Source organism: Mus pahari, chromosome 21 (assembly GCF_900095145.1).
Source record: "Mus pahari chromosome 21, PAHARI_EIJ_v1.1, whole genome shotgun sequence".
Taxonomy (NCBI): Eukaryota; Metazoa; Chordata; class Mammalia; order Rodentia; family Muridae; genus Mus; species Mus pahari.
The window spans coordinates 50,893,711-50,915,686 of NC_034610.1; the positions used below are offsets into that span (position 1 = coordinate 50,893,711).

The 21,976-nt window shown below is 38.4% G+C and overlaps 1 protein-coding gene across 17 annotated transcripts in view; it reads left to right on the forward strand.

Moving 5' to 3' along the window:
- Ptprk (protein tyrosine phosphatase receptor type K) overlaps positions 1-21,976 on the forward strand; it is a 514,155-nt gene that overhangs the window by 259,356 nt on the left and 232,823 nt on the right. For all 17 annotated transcript variants that reach the window (XM_021221748.2, XM_021221750.1, XM_021221751.2 and 14 more), the window contains exons 4-6: positions 3,789-3,870; positions 5,319-5,434; positions 21,307-21,481. In XM_021221748.2, the coding sequence (XP_021077407.1) occupies positions 3,789-3,870; positions 5,319-5,434; positions 21,307-21,481 (373 nt within the window). The remainder of the gene's footprint in view (positions 1-3,788; positions 3,871-5,318; positions 5,435-21,306; positions 21,482-21,976) is intronic.

Consider the following 21,976-nt stretch of genomic DNA (forward strand, 5'->3'; position numbering starts at 1 on the left):
AGCCTCACAAGGTGAGGACTGTGAAGTGATAATGCTGATTCTGACTGTAGTAGGGAAAGAACACAAGCTCAGAAATCTCTTGAAGCTTCTGTTAATGAGGCAAAGATGGTACTTAGCAAAGAAAATGAGGTTACTAGAAAGAAAACTTACCCTTTTCCCCTCTTTGATAAAGAGCCAATCATTTTGCCTTCTTTTGAATCCAAGCCTAAATTTATTGTCCTGAATAAACCTCAATTTAATTAAACAAATAAGTTTTTCTCAAGGGTGTAGTAATCTTGTTTAAAGTCACATTTAAGGGGAATGAGGGAAGTTAGAGAATTAAGAAGGAACACAAAGATATGTCGAGAAGTTGAAATCCTTGAATTGCTTCCGACAACAATAAATTGAAATGTTTGGGGACATGTGCTTTATTTGTTAAAATATGTTTTAAGAAGCCAGTATTCTTATGTTTTCTTTGAATACTTACTTTTCTTTGAAACATTATTCAAGCAAATCTAACTTATTCTCCCAGGATCTGATTTCACTGCCATTGCATATAGATACTACAATAATAGTCACGCTGATGGTGCTCTCCATACACCAGTATTTAATCTTGATCATAAACGTGATATTATACACCTATGATGTTCATATTTTGTGCCTGGGGGCTTTTGATCTCTGTGACTTTCAGGAGAGTTGGGGACTAGGAGAGCTTGAGGTCCTAACATGGCCTTCCACGCTGACAGGCCAGCTCTGTGTCTCAGTGCCTCCGTGAAACATTCTGTTCTCTATTTCTTACCAAACTCACCCCGGTGCATGTCTCAAAACAATGGAGTTGTGATGACATTCATACTAAATACATTTGCTTGAAGGAATAATCACGTGCCTGTGAGGGCACCCTCTCACCTTCACTCCCAATTCCGTGTTCATGAATTAACTGTCTTTCTTTCCTGAAACATTTTTTTTCCCTCATATGAGACCACATTGCCTTTCAGTTTCACTCCGTCCTAGTGAATTCTGTAGTCACAAAGAACACGGTAGAAATAAAGAAGAGTGACCAGGAGAGTTTGTGGCTGGAGTGGATGAAATAAAGAGGAACCACCGTATCCCTGACTATTTTTCCCCACTTGTACTGATTTTTGGCAGATGCGGGGATATGGCAAACACATGGGGTTTCATGTTAAAAACTCTGTCATTCTGCCCCATAACATCTCTTCAGTGTACTAACTGAAATGACAGTAGTTTTTAAACAATTTAAGTGTATTTAAACGTTAAATTTTTCAAAGGAGGCTAAAGCCTAAATCTTATTTCAATGAAATCCCCTGGACCTGTTGGCTTCTTCCTGTCAGAAAGTTACTTGATGAACTTAATGGAAGTCCCCTCCAGGCTGCAGAGCCTGGTGCCATATGACTCCCTCAGTCCCTTCCTGTTCTGAACTCTTTTTGAAAATGAAGTAGTGGAAAATTATATAGCGATCTTAATTTGGTTGTAGGAGTAGTCATTTCTCATTGCTTGTTTTTGAAATTATAATATAATCCTATCTTTTCCCATCCCTCTTTCTTGTGCTAAATCCTCCCATAGGACCTTTCTCTCTCTAAAAATCATGGTTCCTTTTATAATTGTTTCTATGTGGATATAAGAATATGTGTATACATGCATTCCTAGATAAAACATACTTAGTCTCAATAAAGCTACTTGTATGAATGTTCAGGGCTGCTTGGTATTGGGTAACCAATTTTCATACTCTTCCTTGAATAAGACTATTTCTTATCTTCTCTCAGCATTATTTAGTTACTTATAGTTCTTTATATCAAGTTGATATGCTGTGTTTGTGTGACTGTACATACATACTTACCTACCTATGCATCATGTATGTATGTATGTATGTATGTATGTATGTATGTATGTATCTATCTATCTATCTTTCTATCTATCTATCTATCTATCTATCTATCTATCTATCTATCTATCTATCTACAATCTATGTGCCTATCACACAGAAGCAAACATGCACATGCATAGTAGTTTAGGACACTGCCTTTTATAAAGTTAGTATTTAATGAATGCTATCGCAGGTCTCATTAGAGACACTTTTCTTCCCTCCCTACAGTAAGACTATGATCCGGCCAAAGTTGTCAAAGAACTACCAATGCCAAAACCAGCAGAAGTTTCTAAATGTCACTTTTGCTAGATTTTCTTCTATATCAGAAGTTATTTCCTTCAGTCTTTTCTTTTAAAATCCAACCTCCCAAATTTGCAGTTCGTTATTTAGCTTTTCTACATCCTCTTCATGAGCTATGGTCTTCCACCAGCTTACACTATTAGAGCCACAGTCCAATCCCCAAGTTAACCACTATTCCATTATGAGAGAGAAACGATAGCTGGAGACCAGCTGATGGTATTGGGAATCATCTGGGCTCTCAAGTTTGTGTCTATTAGATGCACAGATAGCCACTGTGGTCTGGTCATTGAAACTCAGCTGATTAAGCAATCAGTGTTTTGCTAGTGCTGACATGGCCAAGCCTCCTGGGTTCTCTTTTTCCCTAGCCACTAGGCCTGGGTCCTGCTCTATTAGATTTCCTGCTGGCTCCCTCGTCAGCCCTGACTTCCATGCCAGTGCTTTCTTCTCTTTCCTTCCCTTCTCTTCTCTGCCTTTCTTTGAGTCTGCCATCTTGCCATCCTGTTAGCTCTTAGCTCATTTCCATTCATTTCCATTCCCTTCTCTTTTGATTCACCCAATCTTCCTCAGAGATAGATAGATAGATAGATAACTATATATATATATATATATACGTATATATACACATACACACACACACACATATATATATATATATATATATATATATATATATATATATATATATATCTGAGGAAGTTATATATAGCTAAGCACTCTTCCCCTGCAGGTGTCACAGGGAAATCAGATTTGAAATAGTAAAATGTATTTGGTAGTGACCTTGTCCTTCAAGTTTGCGTATAGGCCTTTATTACTGCTCGGACTTGGTTCCAATCCTTCAGCCAGTAGCCTGTAATAAAACCCATTGACTTCATCTGTGTTTCTCCACACCTCCTGAATCAGCATCTCTGTCTAGCCTGTTTCAATATAATTATTATCTTCTCCCATTGGTTATCATTTAAATTCTATCATACCTACTAGAAACTGCCTGTTTGCTCCTTTTGGATTGTCTCCCACCTAATAACCATTTTTTTCCATTAGCCTCATTTTATATTAGATTGTTACTTTAAACATAAATTCCCATTGCATTTCCTAAAGTGCTTTTCAGAATAATTCACAAATAATCTATTTAATTCCATGAGTAAAGGAGTCAAGTAGAACATTGAATTGCTGAATGCTCAATCTGTTTTTTTTTTTTCTTGGAAAATTGCTGTACCACACATCATTTTAAAAGAAATGACTGAATACAATTTTGTTAAATATAGTGTGTGTGTGTGTGTGTGTGTGTGTGTGTGTGTGTTGACTAAAGCAACAAAGCTCTACAACAGAGTCTCTATAATTTTTTTTTCTGAAAACTGATACTTTGGGATTTTTGACAGGTTAGTGTCCTGAGCAAATTGGTAAATTATCACAAAATCTTACAGTACTTGGTAGTGTGTGCTTAAGCATATTGGAACTGTGTGAACACAGCAGTTTAGTTACTATGCAAACTCTACTATGGTTATATGCAGATGGCTAATAAATAAGATATAGCTAAAAATCAGATTTTCTTTTAGGGCATTATAAGTATCTTCTACTGCGGACATTCCTTCAAAGTGACTGTTGTAAATGTTTTCTCTCTTCCTGACAGGTAATATTTGAAGCTGAAGTCTCAGGAGGGAGAAGTGGTTATATTGCCATTGATGACATCCAAGTCCTGAGCTATCCTTGTGGTAGGTTTTGATTAAGAGTGGTATTTTTCTGTGTCCTTTTAACTCATGTCCAGGGCTGCCAGGAGCTGTTGATTGTTTATTGCCTGGCCATTGTTGGCCATTTTGTTGTTATTCCCAGCCTTCCTGGAGTAGAACACCAAAATGTTTAGTAGAATTTTCAAGCCAAGGATTTTTCAGACTTCCAGCTACATATATATGATAGGATTCTTTCATTTCTTTTTGATTAGAAGTAACAAATCTGAGCTCAATAACAGAGCAAGCAAACGCTGTCTTATATTTGATCTGCTAAGTTTATACTGGAAGAAATGAAGAAAATGAATTTACTCAACTCATTCTGAATTTAGACCTGCATTTTTTATTATTATTCTAAATGTCTGAGATAATCAGTATTAAATAAATAATGTCAAAATAAATCTGGGTTGATTGACACCATTTTGTGAGAAAGTTGTGTTAGCCAAAGATCAAATTATTTATCCTGAGTGTTATATGCGCAGAAAGGCAACAACCTGATCCGGCTCCCAGTACAAGTTAGCTTAATACGCTTGTTTATTCCATAGTGTAACTGAACTTTATTTCTGTCTGCCTTTCATGTCTACCCCTTATGTATCAGATGACAAAGAAAGGCTTTTGTGAATCAAGAAACTGATGATCACAAATTGGGCAGAACAGTCGCCATTGCAGGGTGGTAGGACTCTTGAAGATGTTTATCATTGTTCATATTCACCGAGACTTAACTTGGCCTGTGTGTATTTTTCTTCAATGGTAAACACAGACGTGACTTCAGATTTAAAAAGAAATTTGTACCAAGTACTGATTTGACAGTCAGATCATCCATGCAAAACTACGTGACTACAGACAACTCTTTTGTTGGTCTGATAGTTCTCTGGATAACTTTCCCATGGCTATAAGCAAACAGGAAGGAGAGAGTCCTTTTCTTTTAATAAATAGAAATGACTCCTCTGATGTACAACTGCTAAGGTTTGAAAAACCGAAAGAACGGTCAGCTTTCAGGTATAGAGTTAAATGTCCACACAGCTGTCCGAGTGTGGGATGTCTTTATGTGCACCCACGCTGTTTCCCATTAGACTCTGATAGGAACCTGCCTCCTCAAGTCTGCTTACTTTGACATAACTGTTATTACCATGCATTAACCTATGCTACAGCAGCTATTAGAATATGCTTACTAGCTCTGCATAGTCACTCTGCATCGATCCATCTCTAACAGGATGAGTTACTATGTATGAGACATATGCAGAAGGAAAACTGTGAGTGTAAGAGAGGAAGCAGTATGGTCTAAAGGAAAGGAACTTCAAGTTCTTCCTGAATATTAATCTGAGTCAAAGGTAGACTTATTAAAAATGGTGTTCTTTTGTGACAAGCAGCATGGTATATCTTTTCTTCTGAACAAAACATGCATTTCCCACCCTCCCCCCTTTCTTTTTAAACAGATAAATCTCCTCATTTTCTCCGCCTTGGTGATGTGGAGGTCAATGCAGGGCAGAATGCTACATTTCAGTGCATTGCTACAGGGAGAGATGCTGTGCATAACAAGTTATGGCTGCAGGTAAGGTCCTGTTAGCTGCTGAGCTAAAGGGATCCCTTGGTTTAAAAAACACTGTATTGTTTGTGGTTGTGATTGTTTGTCTCTTTCCTCCCGTTTCTGTCCCATGCACAAGGGCAAGCTATTTGTATGAGTTTTTTTGGATGACTGGAGATTTGTAACCCGCCCTTCACTTTTAAATAATCCAACTAAAAACGCATGTAACTAATTGATCCTGGCCTTGGAGTCTGGTAACACTCGGTGATTCCCTACTATCAGGCTGGAACCCTAAAGAAAAATTCTCTGGATGCTTTGGAAAAGCAGTACAAATGAAAATTTTCTTATTAAATATTTTGAAAAGTGAACTTCTAAGAAGATAATATTTATATGGGAACTGCCAGACATTTTTAGGATAAGAACCTACCATGGACAGAGAAGGAGAGAGGGAGGGAGGGAGGGAGGGAGGGAGGGAGGGAGGGAGAGAGAGAGAGAGAGAGAGAGAGAGAGAGAGAGAGAGAGAGAGAGAGAGAGAGAGAGGAGAAACAATGTAAAGGTTTCTTTGTTTTTGTTTTTTTCTTTTTTTCTTTTCTTTTTTCTTTTCCTCTCTTTAGAAGTTTGTGTATAAGAGTTGCTTATAGATCTGACATTTGAATATGCCCCTTGTATATGTGAAGTCCTTAATAAATCCTTATTGAATTGATTGTAATTGACATAGATGTTGGAGAAATATACATGTCACAAAGCTTCCGAGGAATCAGAGAAAAAAAATCTGTAGAATTTGGAATTGTTTTGCCTTCAGAGAAAGTGTTAAGGGTGTTGCGTCACTGTTAGGTGCGGGACGGAGGGCCATGGTGCAGAGTGTGTGCCAAGTGCATTCCTAACCCCAGAAGACTGGAGCTAGGGAAGTTACCTGTTTAGCTGACTGTTTAAAGGCAGTTTCTGGTAACGTCTTTATCATCTAGACTTCCTTCTGTGTGTGTGGAGTTATGTGTTTAAGTAGGTAATGTGTAGATGCCACGAGAGGTGGACATCGGGTATCTTCTTTCATTGCTCTCTACATTATTCTGAGAGATTTCCCACTGACCCCGGCGAAGCTGTCACAGTGCCTGTGAGCTGGAGGTGCTGCCTGCCACTCCCTCTTCAGTGCTAGGCATAGGCTGCTGTTGGTTAGTTGGTTGTTCCTCAGCTATCTGTTAGTGGTTCTTATCCACCTCTGACCTGTTGGTAGCCTGTTTCTTTCTGCATCACAGTAAGGAAAAGGATTTAGCTTCTTTAGAATTTTAAATACCTGAAAATCCCAGTACATTTCTAAAAGACAAGCCTTTAAAGGTTAAGAGAGTCTTTTGAACATGGACATCATGATTTATTTTTGCTACATCCTTCAGAGTAGTGCAGTTAGTGCTAGGAGTACTTATTAGCTTTCCTGTATTTAGGGACGATGCTTCTAGTGCATCATCATTAAAAGCAAATATAGTATGATGTCTCCAATTATTGTTACAGGGATTACAAGTGTCACCCAATTCCTCTTTCAGTCCGATGAGATATCACCAGAGATGTACATCTCATTACATTAGCCCACAAATCACTACTTTTGAAATTTTTTTGATTTGTAGTTTTTATACTTTCTGTTTGGCCGAAATTTAAAATGAAAAAAAAAAGTCTTTTTTTTTTTTTTTTTTTCTCTCGTCACATTAATTTTTCCTACCCATAGTTTTGGGGAATGAGAATATTTAACCCAAGAGTGTATTGTATAAATTACAATCTGTTTAATACTGAACCCATCCTCATACTTTCCGTCTGTGAATGGTTTTAAAATTATTTCAGTCCTACTTTCTCGCCCCCCCCCCAATGGGAACATTGGTTGATATTTGGTCTTGGCTGTGACACTGGTCAGTCTACTCTTCGGGAGGCAGAAGTGGCTCCTCAGCCAGCCACTGGTTTTATGCTCCAGGACTCAATGTGACATTGAAATAAAAAAGGGTCTGTATCCTCAGATACAGCTGGCTTGTGGCAACAAAGCCCTTCTGGACCGCGCTGGTCTGAGTAGGCTGCAGAGAAAACACTGTTCATTTTTTCTTGTTTCCTTCTCTGCAGATTGGCCCATTTTTATCATGGTCTTTTGATATTCCTTCTGCCATTTTTCTGAGCAGTGCTGGGAGAAAATGCTCTCTGAGAGTTTTACTCTGTCTCCCCCCCCCCCCCACTCCTTGGAGTCTCAGCATTGGTTGCAGAAGGGGATTTTGGGTTTGTTTCCAACGTTGACATGGTTGTTGCATGGTCCCCAGCCTGCACGTCGCATGGTCTCCAGCACTGCACAAGTTTACCTTGCTATATTTTTCAATAATGCCAAATAAATTTCCTTAATATTTTTTCTCAAAAATTCTTGACACTCCAAGAAGATACTAAAATATACCATTTACTTAGTTTAGTGATGTTTTCATAAAAAAAAACATTTTTAATTTAAAAACTTATGTGTGTGTTTAGCCTTTGTCATTTTTCGAGACAGGTCTCACTGTATTTCATTTCCTTTCCTAAACCTTACTGTGTAAATCAGGCTGGCTTTGAGTTCACAGAAATTTGCCTTCCTGGGCTTCATTAGCGCAGGGATTAAAGGGCTACAAAAGCTTATTTTGCCTTTTCGTATGCTGTGGATCACATGCATACTTGGTTCGGCAAGCCACCAGAAGAGGGATTCTCTGGGATGGGAGTTAACAGATAAATGTCAGCTGTTATGTGTGTGCTGGAAATCGAACATAGTTTCTCAGGGAGAACAATAAGTGTTCTTAACCACTGAGCCGTCTGTTCACTCCCTGAAATAAAACATTTTCGTAGTGGTGATAGATAGCAATTAATCACATAGGACTGACTGTTCCTTACATATATGTCTGAGTCAACCAAAAACTGATTATTACTTCAAGAACTACTCATCCTTTGCCAAAAGCAGTAAAGCCACAGGTAAGCAGGAGGAACCGCGGCTCCACCATGGGTGCCTCTGCTTAGTCGTTGAAACAGGTGCCAAATTATTTTTATTTCCTATAGAGAATAACATGTAAGGGGTTGGGATCCTCAACTCTGACTGCATTTCTACCCTTTTGGACCCTAGTTAATTGTGACAGGCTTAGATTTCATTGACCCATCTGGGCCTGTATTTCCTTATCTAGAAAAGAAGATGTTGGGTGAAAAACTAAAATCCCTTCCGTCTATCACACGTTCAATTAGGGCTCTATATTATTTGTGTGGATCTGAAACATGACCTTAATGACCTCCTTTTATTTGATGAAATAATGTAGAAATTTTAGGCTATTAGTTTTATCTGGAAAGAAAAGAAATGATCTCTTAAATTAACTTTCATTGTAAAAATAAGTACTGAAAATGTCTGCCCAGAGACCCAAGAAGGAATGTGCTTGAATCCACTCAGTTAAAGGTTTCCCATTCTGTCACAGAGGAGGAGTAATAGAGCAGCTACCATGTAATAGTAATAGTAATAGTAATAGTAATAGTAATAGTAATAGTAATAGTAATAGTAATAGTAATAGTAATATAGTAATAATAATAAATAGTAATAGTGCTTTACCATGGGGCAGTTGTAATAACAAGCGATGGACATCCTCCTAGGTCCTCCACACGATCATTCGGTAGTGTCTCAATTAGCAGAATGGCTTGATATGGGCTAAAGTAACAAAAGCTACAGTGGCTTCCAATACTCATTTGGAAAGAAAAACTACTTGCCACACCCCTCCCTGGAAGGTGTTTACCTGGTTCCTCATCATTGCTGTCCTTTCCCGAGTTCCGGAGGACAAGGACACCTGAAGCACATGCTGTTCCTCTGCCTGTAGTCTGGAGGTCATGGTGCTCATTTCTAAGACGTTTTATGATCTCAGCGGGATGCCCGGTAGGTGGATTGAGAGCTGATGGAGAACACAGGATGTTCAGAGACATTAAACTATCCCAGAACACCTCCCAACTTCGCTCATGGTGGATTTAGATAGTTAGGTAAGTAAGAATCTTGAGGTTATTTAATGTCTGAAGATAGTTCTGCATTCTAGATAGATAGAAAACTATAAAAATATGCAGCTCAGACTTATCTCCTTGTCCACGGTGAATAAACCCACTGTCCACAATGCAGTGTGTAGGAACACTTTTAGACATGGCTGAATAGAAGCAGAGTCAAGTTATGAGTATCTCTGGGTGACAGTTTTTAAAATACGGATTGTCATATGGTATAAAGTATATTTTAAGATATTGTAAAGGAGACATAGGATAACACCTGTCATCCTGTGTAAAGCACTTTCTTCTCCTTTCAGAAAGCCCAGTGAACTTACATGTACTCTAGGTATAAATGCTAAACAGTTTTGGCAAATTATTAACATTAATTTTTTGTACATGTTTTTCATTCCCAGCACTATTTAAGCTTTCAGTTGTATTTCTAAGAAACTATTAATTCTAGAAAATTATTAGTTCACTATAAAAGGCTTACAAGAATTAAGAATGCCAGTAGAATTTTACACATATACTGAAATAATTTTTGAATATCTGCTCGTATTTGTGAGACAATGCAGGGAATGTTCATGTAGGAAACTAATATGAGGTTACATCTTTTATAAATCAATGTTGTTCGTGTTTCTTTTCTTTTGTGTGTGTGTTTTCCCCAAGAAATATAAATAGCACTTAAAGTGATTGAGGAGAAAGTAGACTGGACTTTGGTTTATATAGCTCAGTTGTTAGAGTGGTTGCCTAAAATGCGTGAAGCTCTGAGGCTCGGTATTCAGTAAGCAATGACAAGGATTAGCAAGTTCAAGTCAGTCTAGGTTACCATAGACATAGGTTTGAGGCTACCCTAGCATGTGTGTCACTTATCTCACATAGGTTTGAGGCTAGCCTAGGATGTGTGTCACTTATCTCACATAGGTTTGAGGCTAGCCTAGCATGTGTGTCACTTATCTCACATAGGTTTGAGGCTAGCCTAGCATGTGTCACTTATCTCACATAGGTTTGATGCTAGCCTAGCATGTGTCACTTATCTCACATAGGTTTGAGGATAGCCTAGCATATGTGTCACTTATCTCCAAAAGGGCAGAGAGAATTTAAAAGCCACTGACCAACATGCTTGCTACCACAGTATCTTTTTTATGTATTGACTCAAGAGATATTAAGGCATTTCTTAAGATATTAAGAATGTCTATAACATTTATTCATAATAATTAATAACTTAAAATTTCTAAGGATCCTTAACAGTAGAATTTATCAAGAGGTTGGTTTGCTTTCAAGCAATAGGATACTGTTCTAGTGTTTAATAATAAAACATCTGAACTGCTGGTGCATGTAACAACAGTACACATGCCAAGTATTTTACATGTATGGAATGCCACTGCCATGTATTTTAAATAGGGGACAGAATAAAATTAATTCAGTAAAGTTAACCTTTTCATTAACTTTTGAACACAGAACATGAGGAATTAAAATAATGGCCTTTAGTAGAATCTGAAGAAAAGGCTATCCAGAGACTGCCCCACCTGGGGATCCATTCCATATACACTCACCAAATACAGAGACTATTGTGAATGCCAGGAAGTGCTTGCTGATAGGAGCCTGATATAGGCTCTGTCAGAGCCTGACAAATACAGATGCAGATGCTCGAAACCAAACATTGGACTGAGCATGGAGATCCCAATGGAGGAGTTAGAGAAAGGACTAAAGGAGCTGAAGGGGATTGCAACCCATAGGAAGAACAACAATATCAACCAACCAGACCCCCCAGAGGACCCAAGGACTAAACCACCAACCAAGGAGTACACATGGAGGGACTCATCCAGCTGCAGATGTAGCAGAGGATGGCCTTTTGGGGCATCAATGGGAGGAGAGGACCTTGGTCCTGTGAAGGCTCGATGCCCCAGGGTAGGGGAATGCCAGGGCAAGGAGGCGGGATTGGATAGATTTGTGGGGGCTCAGGGGGAAGAGGATGGGATGGGGGTTTAGGGAGGGGAAACCAGAAAATGGGATAACATTTGAAATGTAAGTAAAGAAAATATCCAATAACAAAAATAATTAAAAACATAATGACCTTTTCATGACTTTTTAAACATTTCTTTATTTTAGGTTATATGAGTATTTTGCCTATATGTCATTTTATGTATACCATGTTTATGTTTGGAGTCCATGGAGGTCAGAAGAGGGCATTGGGTCCCTTGGAACTGTAGTAACAGACAGTAGTGAGCCACATTCTTGGTGCTAGGAAGCAAATTCAGGTTCCAATTGCCTTTAAGTGTTGAGCCATTTCTCCAGCCCCAAATCCTGGTCATGTTTAGGAACTGTGAACTGGACTGGGACTGAACAACTTTCTGGGGTACCATGATCATCACAGAACTTAGATGAAACTTCGGGTCAGTGGGTGTGCACCTGTAATCAAAGAGTTAACACCTGCTCAATGCTACAGTATATATTTTAACTAAATAAAGGAAAATGGGGAATATTGAACACACCACACTTGCTTTTCTAGTGTTCCACTTACTGACTGAACTCATCACCATATCGATGGCAATGCCCCAATCTTTGTCAATCCTGCCACCTAAAATGGTTCCTTTATGCTCCAAGGTAATTTGTAACCATCAATTTCACTAGAATATAAAAGAAGGTTGTCCTTGGAATTCTGAGGCTACCTTATAATTTAGGTCTAGAGGAAGGTTGAAATGGTCATCCTGCCATGAATAAATGGCAGTTCCTTCATGATGGTCCAGTATAAGTGGACAGCTACATGGCAAATCAAATAGAGCCCATTGCTGGAACATCTGTCAGACCATATGCTTTGGCTTCAGGTTCTGTGTAAAACCGAAATGCTAATGACGCCATCCATCATCACAGAGCTTGGCAGGCATGCATCGTTGAACTGGGCAGAGAAATTCATGAGTGGGTTTATTGAATGGAGCGCAATGCGTGCTTTGGTTTGGTGGCGCCATTCGTTTTGGTGAGTTCAAATGAGGCTGTGTAATATGTTACTGGTAATCTTATGCAGACTGTAGTCAGAGCCATGGCAATTGGGCCAATCTGTCAGTAATCTCTGCAGGCACTGGCCGGGTGCCTCTTCAGTGGGCCTGCCAAAACTAGAGAGTCAGCCACCACTTTGCCCTTGGTGAGTGAGGCACATTGCTGCTAATGTCCTGTGATACAGTGAGTTTCTCAGCCAAAGGAAATGTCATTCCTTATGGAGCAACAGATAATTTAGGCAATGGCTTGAGAGTAGTAATTGGAGAGTGAAATTAGTAAAATGAGATGCAAATTGCTTTGCAAAACAACTAGAGAGAGGCTGACCTCTTCAAGTCCCAGCTGTTGCCAGCTGTGAGTCGATAAAAGTGGTGAATTTGAAACTTCTGGTCATATGGTATTTAAAATGGTGGCTCAATTGCCACAACTGCCTCCCTCTACCGCACATGAGCATCTACATCTAAGTGATAATATAAAACCTGAGCTTTAGAAAATTGAGGGGCCAGTATGAAAAATCTTCCCCTGAGCAACTGCACTCCTGCCAGGTCCAAATGCCTATTTGCCTTCAGCAGTTTCCGAAGCATCATTGAAGGCTCCTCTCCACCGTCCTAGGAAGTAGTTGGAACTTGTAGCATACCCCATTTCTATGGATTTTACTGTTCGTGATAGATGCTATTTCATTTAGAGAAAATACCTTGAATTTTAGCATTTATCATAATGGAAAAAGAAAAGCATTCTGAAGAAATTGATCAACATTGCTATAGGATAGTTCATACTACAAAATTCACCCAGAAATAACTTGAAGGGTATTTCTCAAAGCTAACCTGATTACATATGTTAATACCTGGTCAGTTCACATTGATTCTGTAAGAAGTTGGAAAGAGAGAAAATGCAATATATTGAAAAGAGTCTGGAGGTTAGAAGTTTCAAACTTCTGACATTTAGATAATTGACTTTGAAAACTCTCATGTGTATCTGAAATTCTAGAATAGCAAAGATAGCATGTAGTTATTAAGACAGGAAGTAAATGTGAAAAACTGATGTCAGAATGATTACAAGGATATCTATGCTCATTCTATTTTCTAGCTATTATCAATAAAGCATCAATGAAGATGTATGTGCATGCATCTCTATAGAAGGATGGAGAGTCCTTTGGGTATGTGTCCAGGAGCAGTATGGCTGCATCATGTGGTCATTTTTAGTGCCTACAGTGAATATGACGGTTATCCGCTCTCTTCCCCAACATTCTCATCAGTAGTTGTTATCATTTGTTTTCTTGGTGATACCTATTCTGGAAGGATATGGAAGATGCAGTGAGATATGTAAACTCTCAGCTTTTAGGGGTTAATACAAGCACCATATAATTTGCTCTTTATATATCCCTGAAATGCAGTAATCTAATCTTAAGTTTTAAAGCTATGTGTTCAATCATATGAACTGATTTGCATTCTGAGCCCTGTAATTGTGGACTGCTGAGACCTGAACAAGCTGATGGAAAGCAGTTTCCAGAGCCTAGGGATCCAGGCATGTTCCAGGATGTTCATGCTGGAGAACATTCAAAGCTAAGGCTGATTTTTTTTTTTTTTTAACTATGGTCTTTTAACCTCAAGAGATGATTGAGACAGGGACCTCAGAGTCTCCAATCATTGCAGACAGGAAAGTAAGCACCAAAGACTGGGGCATTTGGTGAGATCATAAGAGAAACCTTGGCTCAAGAGCTGGAAGTCAGCACACACAGGATGCACAGAAGGGAAGATCTGTAGGCTGTTGCTACAGGGTTAGAAGACATAACACATCCACTCAGCTGCGTGAAGGTGGGCAGCCATATAAGAAAGATCTCATTGAGAGATCACTGTGAGAAAAGGTGGTAAATAAGGTGAATGATAAGGTAAGGACATGAACACAATTGGAAGTAGCAACAGCTGCTGTTGGCAGGACTGACATCAGGCAATAAAGGACTCAGACTGGGTAGTGCAGTCAAATTGGAAAGTCTGCGGGAGGCACAGATTAAAGAAGATGAATGGTTTTGGATCCAGTGGGTAACAGTTAACAGATTTTGAGGAAATGTGAATGCTGTATAGTATAATTCTCTAAGCCTCAAGGTTTTACTTTTATACTTCGCCTGTTTCTCATTTTCTGGCTTGAATTAACTGGTGGTTAGAACCATTGATTATTTTCATTCATTTTCTACCTTCATAACTGCCTTCCTACAAATGATCTTAAATAAGAGTAAAGGATGAGACGTTCTCATGGATTTTGGATTTTATACCACAGTAAGGTTTTCTAGGATAGTTAGTTAGAGCCTTTGATAATCTTCATGCTGTCTATGAGAATGAACGTTTTGGAAAACGCCAGGTGCCTCTTGCCTTCTGGATGCTTCTAAACCACTGTTCTCAGAATAGGAGTATGAATAGTTCAGATCTTGTCTTCCATAGTGTCCTAACTTCTTGTTGCCTACTGTTGACCTAAGTTGATAGATGGAGTCTAGCCTGATATTTAATTCTAATTGTCTCTGTGGACTTTCTTATTAAACAGTGGTGTTCTTCTAGGCATCTCTGGCTTTCCACCGAATTCTGTTCCACCCAAGAGGCATTGTGCTACTACTAGTAGCTGCCACCCAATACAGTCAGTTGTTTCCCCTTGGGTCATTTGATTATTATAGTTCACACATTGTATCCTGCCTTCATGTCTTTGTTATAAAGCACCTTGTGAGTAACGTTTGAGATAAATTCACTAACCAGGCATCATGACTCAAGAAGTCTGTCTTTGATATTTCAGCATCTTTAGATGTGTGTATGTGCTGCGAGCATTGGGAAGATTCATGGTATGTAAATTTTAGGGATATTACTCATCTTGCATTAGATGATTTCTTTATGAAGTTTAGTGCCGTAGCTTTTTAAAAATAGCTATATAACCTAGGTGAAATGTCTAAAATTAACCAGGTATTATAAACGAGTAATGTGTGTTTTATTTCCTTATCTCCTTCCAAGATTTCTTCTCATCAAAGTCTGTAAATAATTGTCATATCAGACTTTGACAAAACTTTTTCTTCTTTCCATGGGGGAATTTTGATATTCTCTTATTTCAGTTTTGGTTCCCTGTTTGTTGTTGTTATTGTTGCATTTTTGTTGTTGTGGTTTTTTTGTTCTTAAAAACTGCTTATTTTTAACATTAACATTCAAAGTAATATATTTCATTGTGCTATTTTCAAACATCTTTGTTGATTCTACCAATCTGAAAGGCAGATCAATATGTAGATTTAATATTTATGAGCTCATTTTATGGTACAATAAACTATACATAGTGAAAGCCACCCTAATTAAATATGACTCTGATTTTGGGAGTGGGGAGAGAAGGAGGACAATGAGATAGATAGATAGATAGATAGATAGATAGATAGATAGATAGATAGATAGATAGATAGACAGAGAATGCTTGTATGTATATTTGTGCAAAAATCTAGGACAGACTTCTATTACTGAGCTATATCTCCAGCCATCACGTTCATGACATAGAAATATGTCACTGCTCACTGTAATGTGGTATTAGTGATTTAAGACAAATAATCTTCTTAATTCTTAGGTCTTTTCTCCCTTTCTTTTCGTCATTGTTTATCTATTATGTACTCCTTAGACCTTTTATAGTATAATTTCTTAGTCTTTGTTTTGGCAGTTATTTGACTTCAGGTCAACACAGTTCCATTTTTCTCAGTATTTTCCAGGAATTTGCAGGCGAGTCTGGGGTCAAATCTGATCCTTTGATCATAGTGTAAGTGGTGTCTGGTGTGATATGTCCAAATGGTCCCATCTCTCCTTATCTTAGTGCTGTTAGTCCTTAAAGTCCTTAATAATTCTTGTTGAAAATCATGGTTTTTACCAAACCCAGACACTATGGTAGATGCCAACAAGAGCTTGCTGACAGGAGCCTGATATAGCTGTCTCCTGAGAGGCTCTGCCAGTGCCTGGCAAATACAGAAATGGATCCTCACAATCATCCATTGGAGGGAGCACAGGATCCCCAATGACAGAGATAAAGTACCCAAGGAGCTGAAGGGGTCTGTAGCCCCATAGGAGGAACAACAATATGAACTAACCAGTACCTTCAGAGCTCCTTGGGACTAAACCACCAATCAAAGGAAACACATGGAGGGACTCATGTCTCTAGTTGCATATGCAGCAGAGGATGGCCTAATTGGTCATCAATGGGAGGAGAGGCCCTAGGTCCTGTGAAAGTTCTATGCCCCAGTATAGGGGAATGCAGGGCCAGGAATGGGAGTGGGTGGGTTGGGGAGTAGCGGGGGGGGGGATATTTGGAGGGGAAACTAGGAAAGGGGATAACATTTAAAATATAAATAAAGAAAATATCTACTAAAAATTGACTTAAAAAATTAAAAAAATAAAAAAACAATATTTTAAAGTATATCCTGCAAAAAGAAAGAAAGAAAGAAAGAAAGAAAGAAAGAAAGAAAGAAAGAAAGAAAGAAAGAAAAGAAAGAGAGGAAGGAAGGAAGGAAGGAAGGAAGGAAGGAAGGAAGGAAGGAAGGAAGGAAGGAAAAAAAGAAAGAAAATCATGTTTTTTTTAACCTCATTTTTCATTTTATTTCTTTTTTGTTTATTTTGTGATTTGTCCATTTTTAAAAGGCTCATTCAAAGTAGTATAGTTTGTTAATGTTATTTTTATACATAATTTTTCTTTTGGATTTCCCACCTTCTTTATTGTTCCTTGGACCTTCTTTCTACTCTTCCATGCCTCTCTGCTTTCATGTAGCATGCGTTTGAAAACATTCCAGTCACCTACCCTGCCATGGCTAATCTCACTATAATTTGATGAGATCTGGACTTACCCAGGAGATGCCCCTGAAATCTTTGCTTCATTTGTTAGTTCTCAGCATAGCAAGTTGATGCTTTATTGTACCCCGAAAGAGGAGTGCTTCAGTTTCTTTCTGTGTTGTTATTTACACCTAACTTTAAAAATGCATTATGATCTCACAATTCATGGAGTCTATTTTTTAAGCATCAGCTATCTAGTTTCCGGGCTCTATGACACCATATTATCTCCTGAGTCCCCTGAGTTTCCTTGCATCTGGTTTTAGGGAGATGTTCTACAATTCCTGTCAATCAGGAATCAGTCTTTCTCCCATAGTGCCCCTTTTCATATTTTAATTGATAAAATGTATATCAACGCAATTATCTAGTCATTGTTGGATTTCCCCTGCTAGACCTTTTTAATGAAAAACATACAGACAGACACATGCATACACACACATATCTAAAAACCAAAAATGTTTCATAATCCATATTGACTTTTGAAATTCAAGTCTAAAGATTTTTCACTACCCATACCCATAGTTTTTGTATCTTTTTTTCTGTTCATTTTCAGAGATGTTCCACTGTAGCTCAGGGTTGCCTCCACCTTTATTATTTCACTACACAGTGGAGAATGGTCTTGAGGTTTCTCAGTGCTAGTCTCAAACCCCATTCTTTGGCCAGTAGCTGCAGTCAAACCTTCACAGCCTGGCTGCACTCCTACCACAGAGAAGGGATCATTGTGCTCTAGGAATCACTCGGTACCTATCTTCAGTGACCATGAGAGTCTGCACAGTCCTCTGGGGTCTGTAGGGCAGAGCAGTAGTAGCCGTTGAAGGATCCAGATATTGGAAGACCCCCAAATCACTCTGTGCCTGTCAGTGTGGAGGAAGGTTGCATTTTACCCTGGGAAAGAGAGATGCAGCATGACAGATAAGACAAGAATTAAACCCACTGTTTAATTTTGTCATGAATTAAACCCACTGTTCTAGATAAACCCTTAGCTGAATGGCCATGGTGGTCAGCCCTAGCTTCCGTCCCCAAAACATGACATCATCAAGCTGGTGGATGAACAGATTGGGCAGTGTCATCAAATACCTGCTAGATCAGACCTATATGTTTGTTGGTTGTCTGTGTCCTGAACCTCCAGGAGAAAGCAAGCCCACAGTCATGTCATTGTTGGACTTCTCTGTTCCCTGGAGGTTTTCAAAGGAAAACCCAAGAATTTACATTTTTCCCAGACTCAGAGGACATTCTGACTGGATTGTTTTCTTAGACACACATGCCATCTACCTCTCTAATAAAAACCACCACCATGGAACATCCAGGGTGGAGAGCCACAGGCTTTCACTGTAGACCTCTTCATTACATGCCACATGGCAACTGAGGTGTAGGATCTGAGTCTGTACAAACATATGGACTGTTCAGCATCAGATGTGAGCACAGTGTGAAGGATGATGAAGTCAGAGGTAATGGTATTCAGTGTGAGCATGTCAGCAATAACAAATGATGCTTTCTGTTTGTGTATTGATGATGGAGGCTGTTTGTGAAGGTACATGTAAACTCTACTGCCTTGCAACCTAAACATGTTATTAAAAATGTCCCTTTGGAGAATAAGACAAAAGAGAATGACCTTAGACTCCTGATCCACTTACCTCCTCCTCGAACTGCAGTGCTACAGATGTGCCCCACCATGCCTGACATTCCCTACTTTGGATATTCTAGGTTTTCAATGACAAAAAGAGATTACAAACATCTCAAAAGTTCTTGTTTTAATGGCGTATAGATTACTTTTAATATAGCTTCATTTTAACTGTAGAGATGTTTGATACATTGTACACTCAAGCTCAGCCACACTTTAGTAATTCCAAATGTAATAGTTCTTAACACACACACACACACACACACACACACACACACACATATATATATATATATNNANANACACANACATATATATATATATATATATATGAATATAGAATCATTATTAATATATCATCCATAGGTATTATACTTGCAGGAATTTTACATATCTGAAATCTCACTTTCTCCTTAATTTTTCAAATAACTATTTTTTATGTGATATAAAATAGTCACAAAATTTGCTGACTAGTTTAGGTATATATTGCTTAGCAGTGTTAATTATGTTCATATTGTTCATGACTGTCCAATACTTTGTCAGCTATAAATGAGACAATATCATAGTGTTCTGAACCAATTGCCATTTCCCTTTTCCCTCTTGTTTCCAGCTCCCCTATGAATAACTTTTTGATGCTTCATAAAAGTGGAATCAAACCACTTCTCATGAGCAGTTTATTTCTTTTAACATACTCTCCTCCAGGCTCATACCAGTTGTAGATTTTAATAGGATTTACTTCATTTTTATTTTAATAATTTTCCATTGTATACATACAACATATTTTAAATATGCATTATTGATTATGCATATAAAATATACAAATCAGTTATATTTTACTATAATACTTGTGCACATTTATGGGGACTATTTTAATTAGGGTTACTATGTCTAGAAAAAAATCATGATCAAAAGCAACTTTGGGAGGAAAGGATTTATTTGGCTTATGTTTCCATATCACTGACCATCTCAGGGCACGAACCTGGAGGTAGAGCCTGCACAGAAGCTGCTGTGTATTGGCCTTTTCCCTGTGGCTTGCTCTAGAGTTCTTTCATATCGAACCCAGGACCACTTGCTCAGGGATGGCATCACATACAGTGGGCTGGAACCTCCTCATCAATTACAAGTTAAGAAAAGGGCCCACAGGTTTGCCTACAGCCTATCCTCTGGAGGCATTTTCTCAATTGAGGCTCCATCCTCTCAAAAGTCTCAAGTTTGTGCCAAGGTGACATGAAATTAGCTAGCACAGGAAATATGTGATTCTTTTTAAAGTACATATAACAGGAAGGACACTTCCCATTTTGTTTTTATTTTACATCATTTTATTTTTTAAAAGGTCTTATATAGCCTTGATTGGTCAGAAATCCTCTACATAGCCCAGGCTGGTCTTAAACACGCATTCTTCATGCTTCTGCTTTTCCACTGTTAGGATTATAAGCATGCCCCCACCACATCTGTCTTAAATGAGGAATTTCTATTTTCCCAAATATTTATTATTTCTTTCAGGTAACAAGGCTCTTCTATATGTCTGTCTTAATTAGGGTTCTCTAGAGTTACAGAACTTATGGGCTGTCTCTCTATATTAAGGGAATTTATTGGAATGACTGACAGTCTGTAGTTCAACTAACCCAACAATATTCGACTGTGAACAGGAAGTCCAAGAATCGAGTAGTTGCTCAGTCCCACAAGGCTAGTTGTTTCAGCTGTTCTTCTGTAGATGTGGGTTCCAATAGATGTGCTGGCAAGTAAGTGCAAGCAGTTGAAGAAGAGTGAATCTACCATCCCCCCTTTACTGGTTTTGTATTAGATCTCATCATATCAAAAGTATATTTTCTACTCTTTGCATTTTCAAAGTTGACAAGTAGCTTTGAATATTTAGACTGTTTTTTTTTTATTACTTCTTTAAAAAGTATAAATTGAGTGTCATTAATCCTAAAGAGATGGTTATTTGCCAAGAGCAAAGATTGAGAGTTGAGTCTCAATCATCAATCAGGATTTCATTTTCATTCCATGACAAGCTCATGCTATATATTTGCAATGAGGATGCATATGGTATGATTTTCAGCTTCTTGGGGGGGATGACTATCACACAGGGTGTACTAGAAAGCTTGGTAGCACCAGAAGCAAGACCATCTTCTTTGCCCATAGAGGACCATTGTTCATTTTCTAATGAGCCATAGACTCTTTTGTGTGTGTGTATGTATGTATGTATGTATATATGTATGTATGCACATATATATGTAGGATTTTACAGAAAACTGAGAACATAGAATCAATCATACATCCTTTAAAATATCCCAATATCATTTCCTTTCCCTGATTACATGACAAAGGTAAAAATTTGTGGGGCTACACAGGCATCTTTCGTATAGTTTAGCAACTGGAATAATTCATCACAGATATTGCTTGCTGATATACTTTAGATTTATAGCATGGTGAACAACCTGTTTCTAAAGATTGGTTTCTGTTCACAGAGACGCAATGGAGAAGACATACCCGTAGCCCAGACTAAGAACATAAATCACCGAAGATTTGCTGCCTCTTTCAGATTGCAAGAAGTGACAAAAACTGACCAGGATTTGTACCGCTGCGTGACTCAGTCAGAACGAGGTTCTGGGGTTTCCAATTTTGCTCAACTCATTGTGAGAGGTAACACCTTTTACTCCATGAAACTGCATGCCTTTATTCCAACTAAGTAAATCTGTGGACACAGTGACTGGTTTTTAAGCGGCAGTATTTTTCATTGCGAGTCACTATTACGTATCATAATCAAAATTTTGACATTGTCATGTGAATACTGGTTTTAAATTTTGTCAGTTAGTTTTCCAACCAGTGTCTTATCAAATGATATCTTACTTTATCATGGTTATTGAGGTGAAATGTACAGTATTTTCTTCCATGGTTTTTGTTTTTGGTTTGGTTTGGTTTTTCGAGACAAGGTTTCTCTGTATAGCCCTGGCTGTCCTGGAACTCACTTTGTAGACCAGGCTGGTCTCAAACTCAGAAATCCACCAGCCTTTGCCGCCCGAGTGCTGGGATTAAAGGCATGTGCCACCACTCCTGGTTCTCTTCCATGTTTCTTTATAGTTGTATCTTGTTTAAGAGCTGTCCTTTACCGGGCATGGTGGTGCACGCCTTTAATCC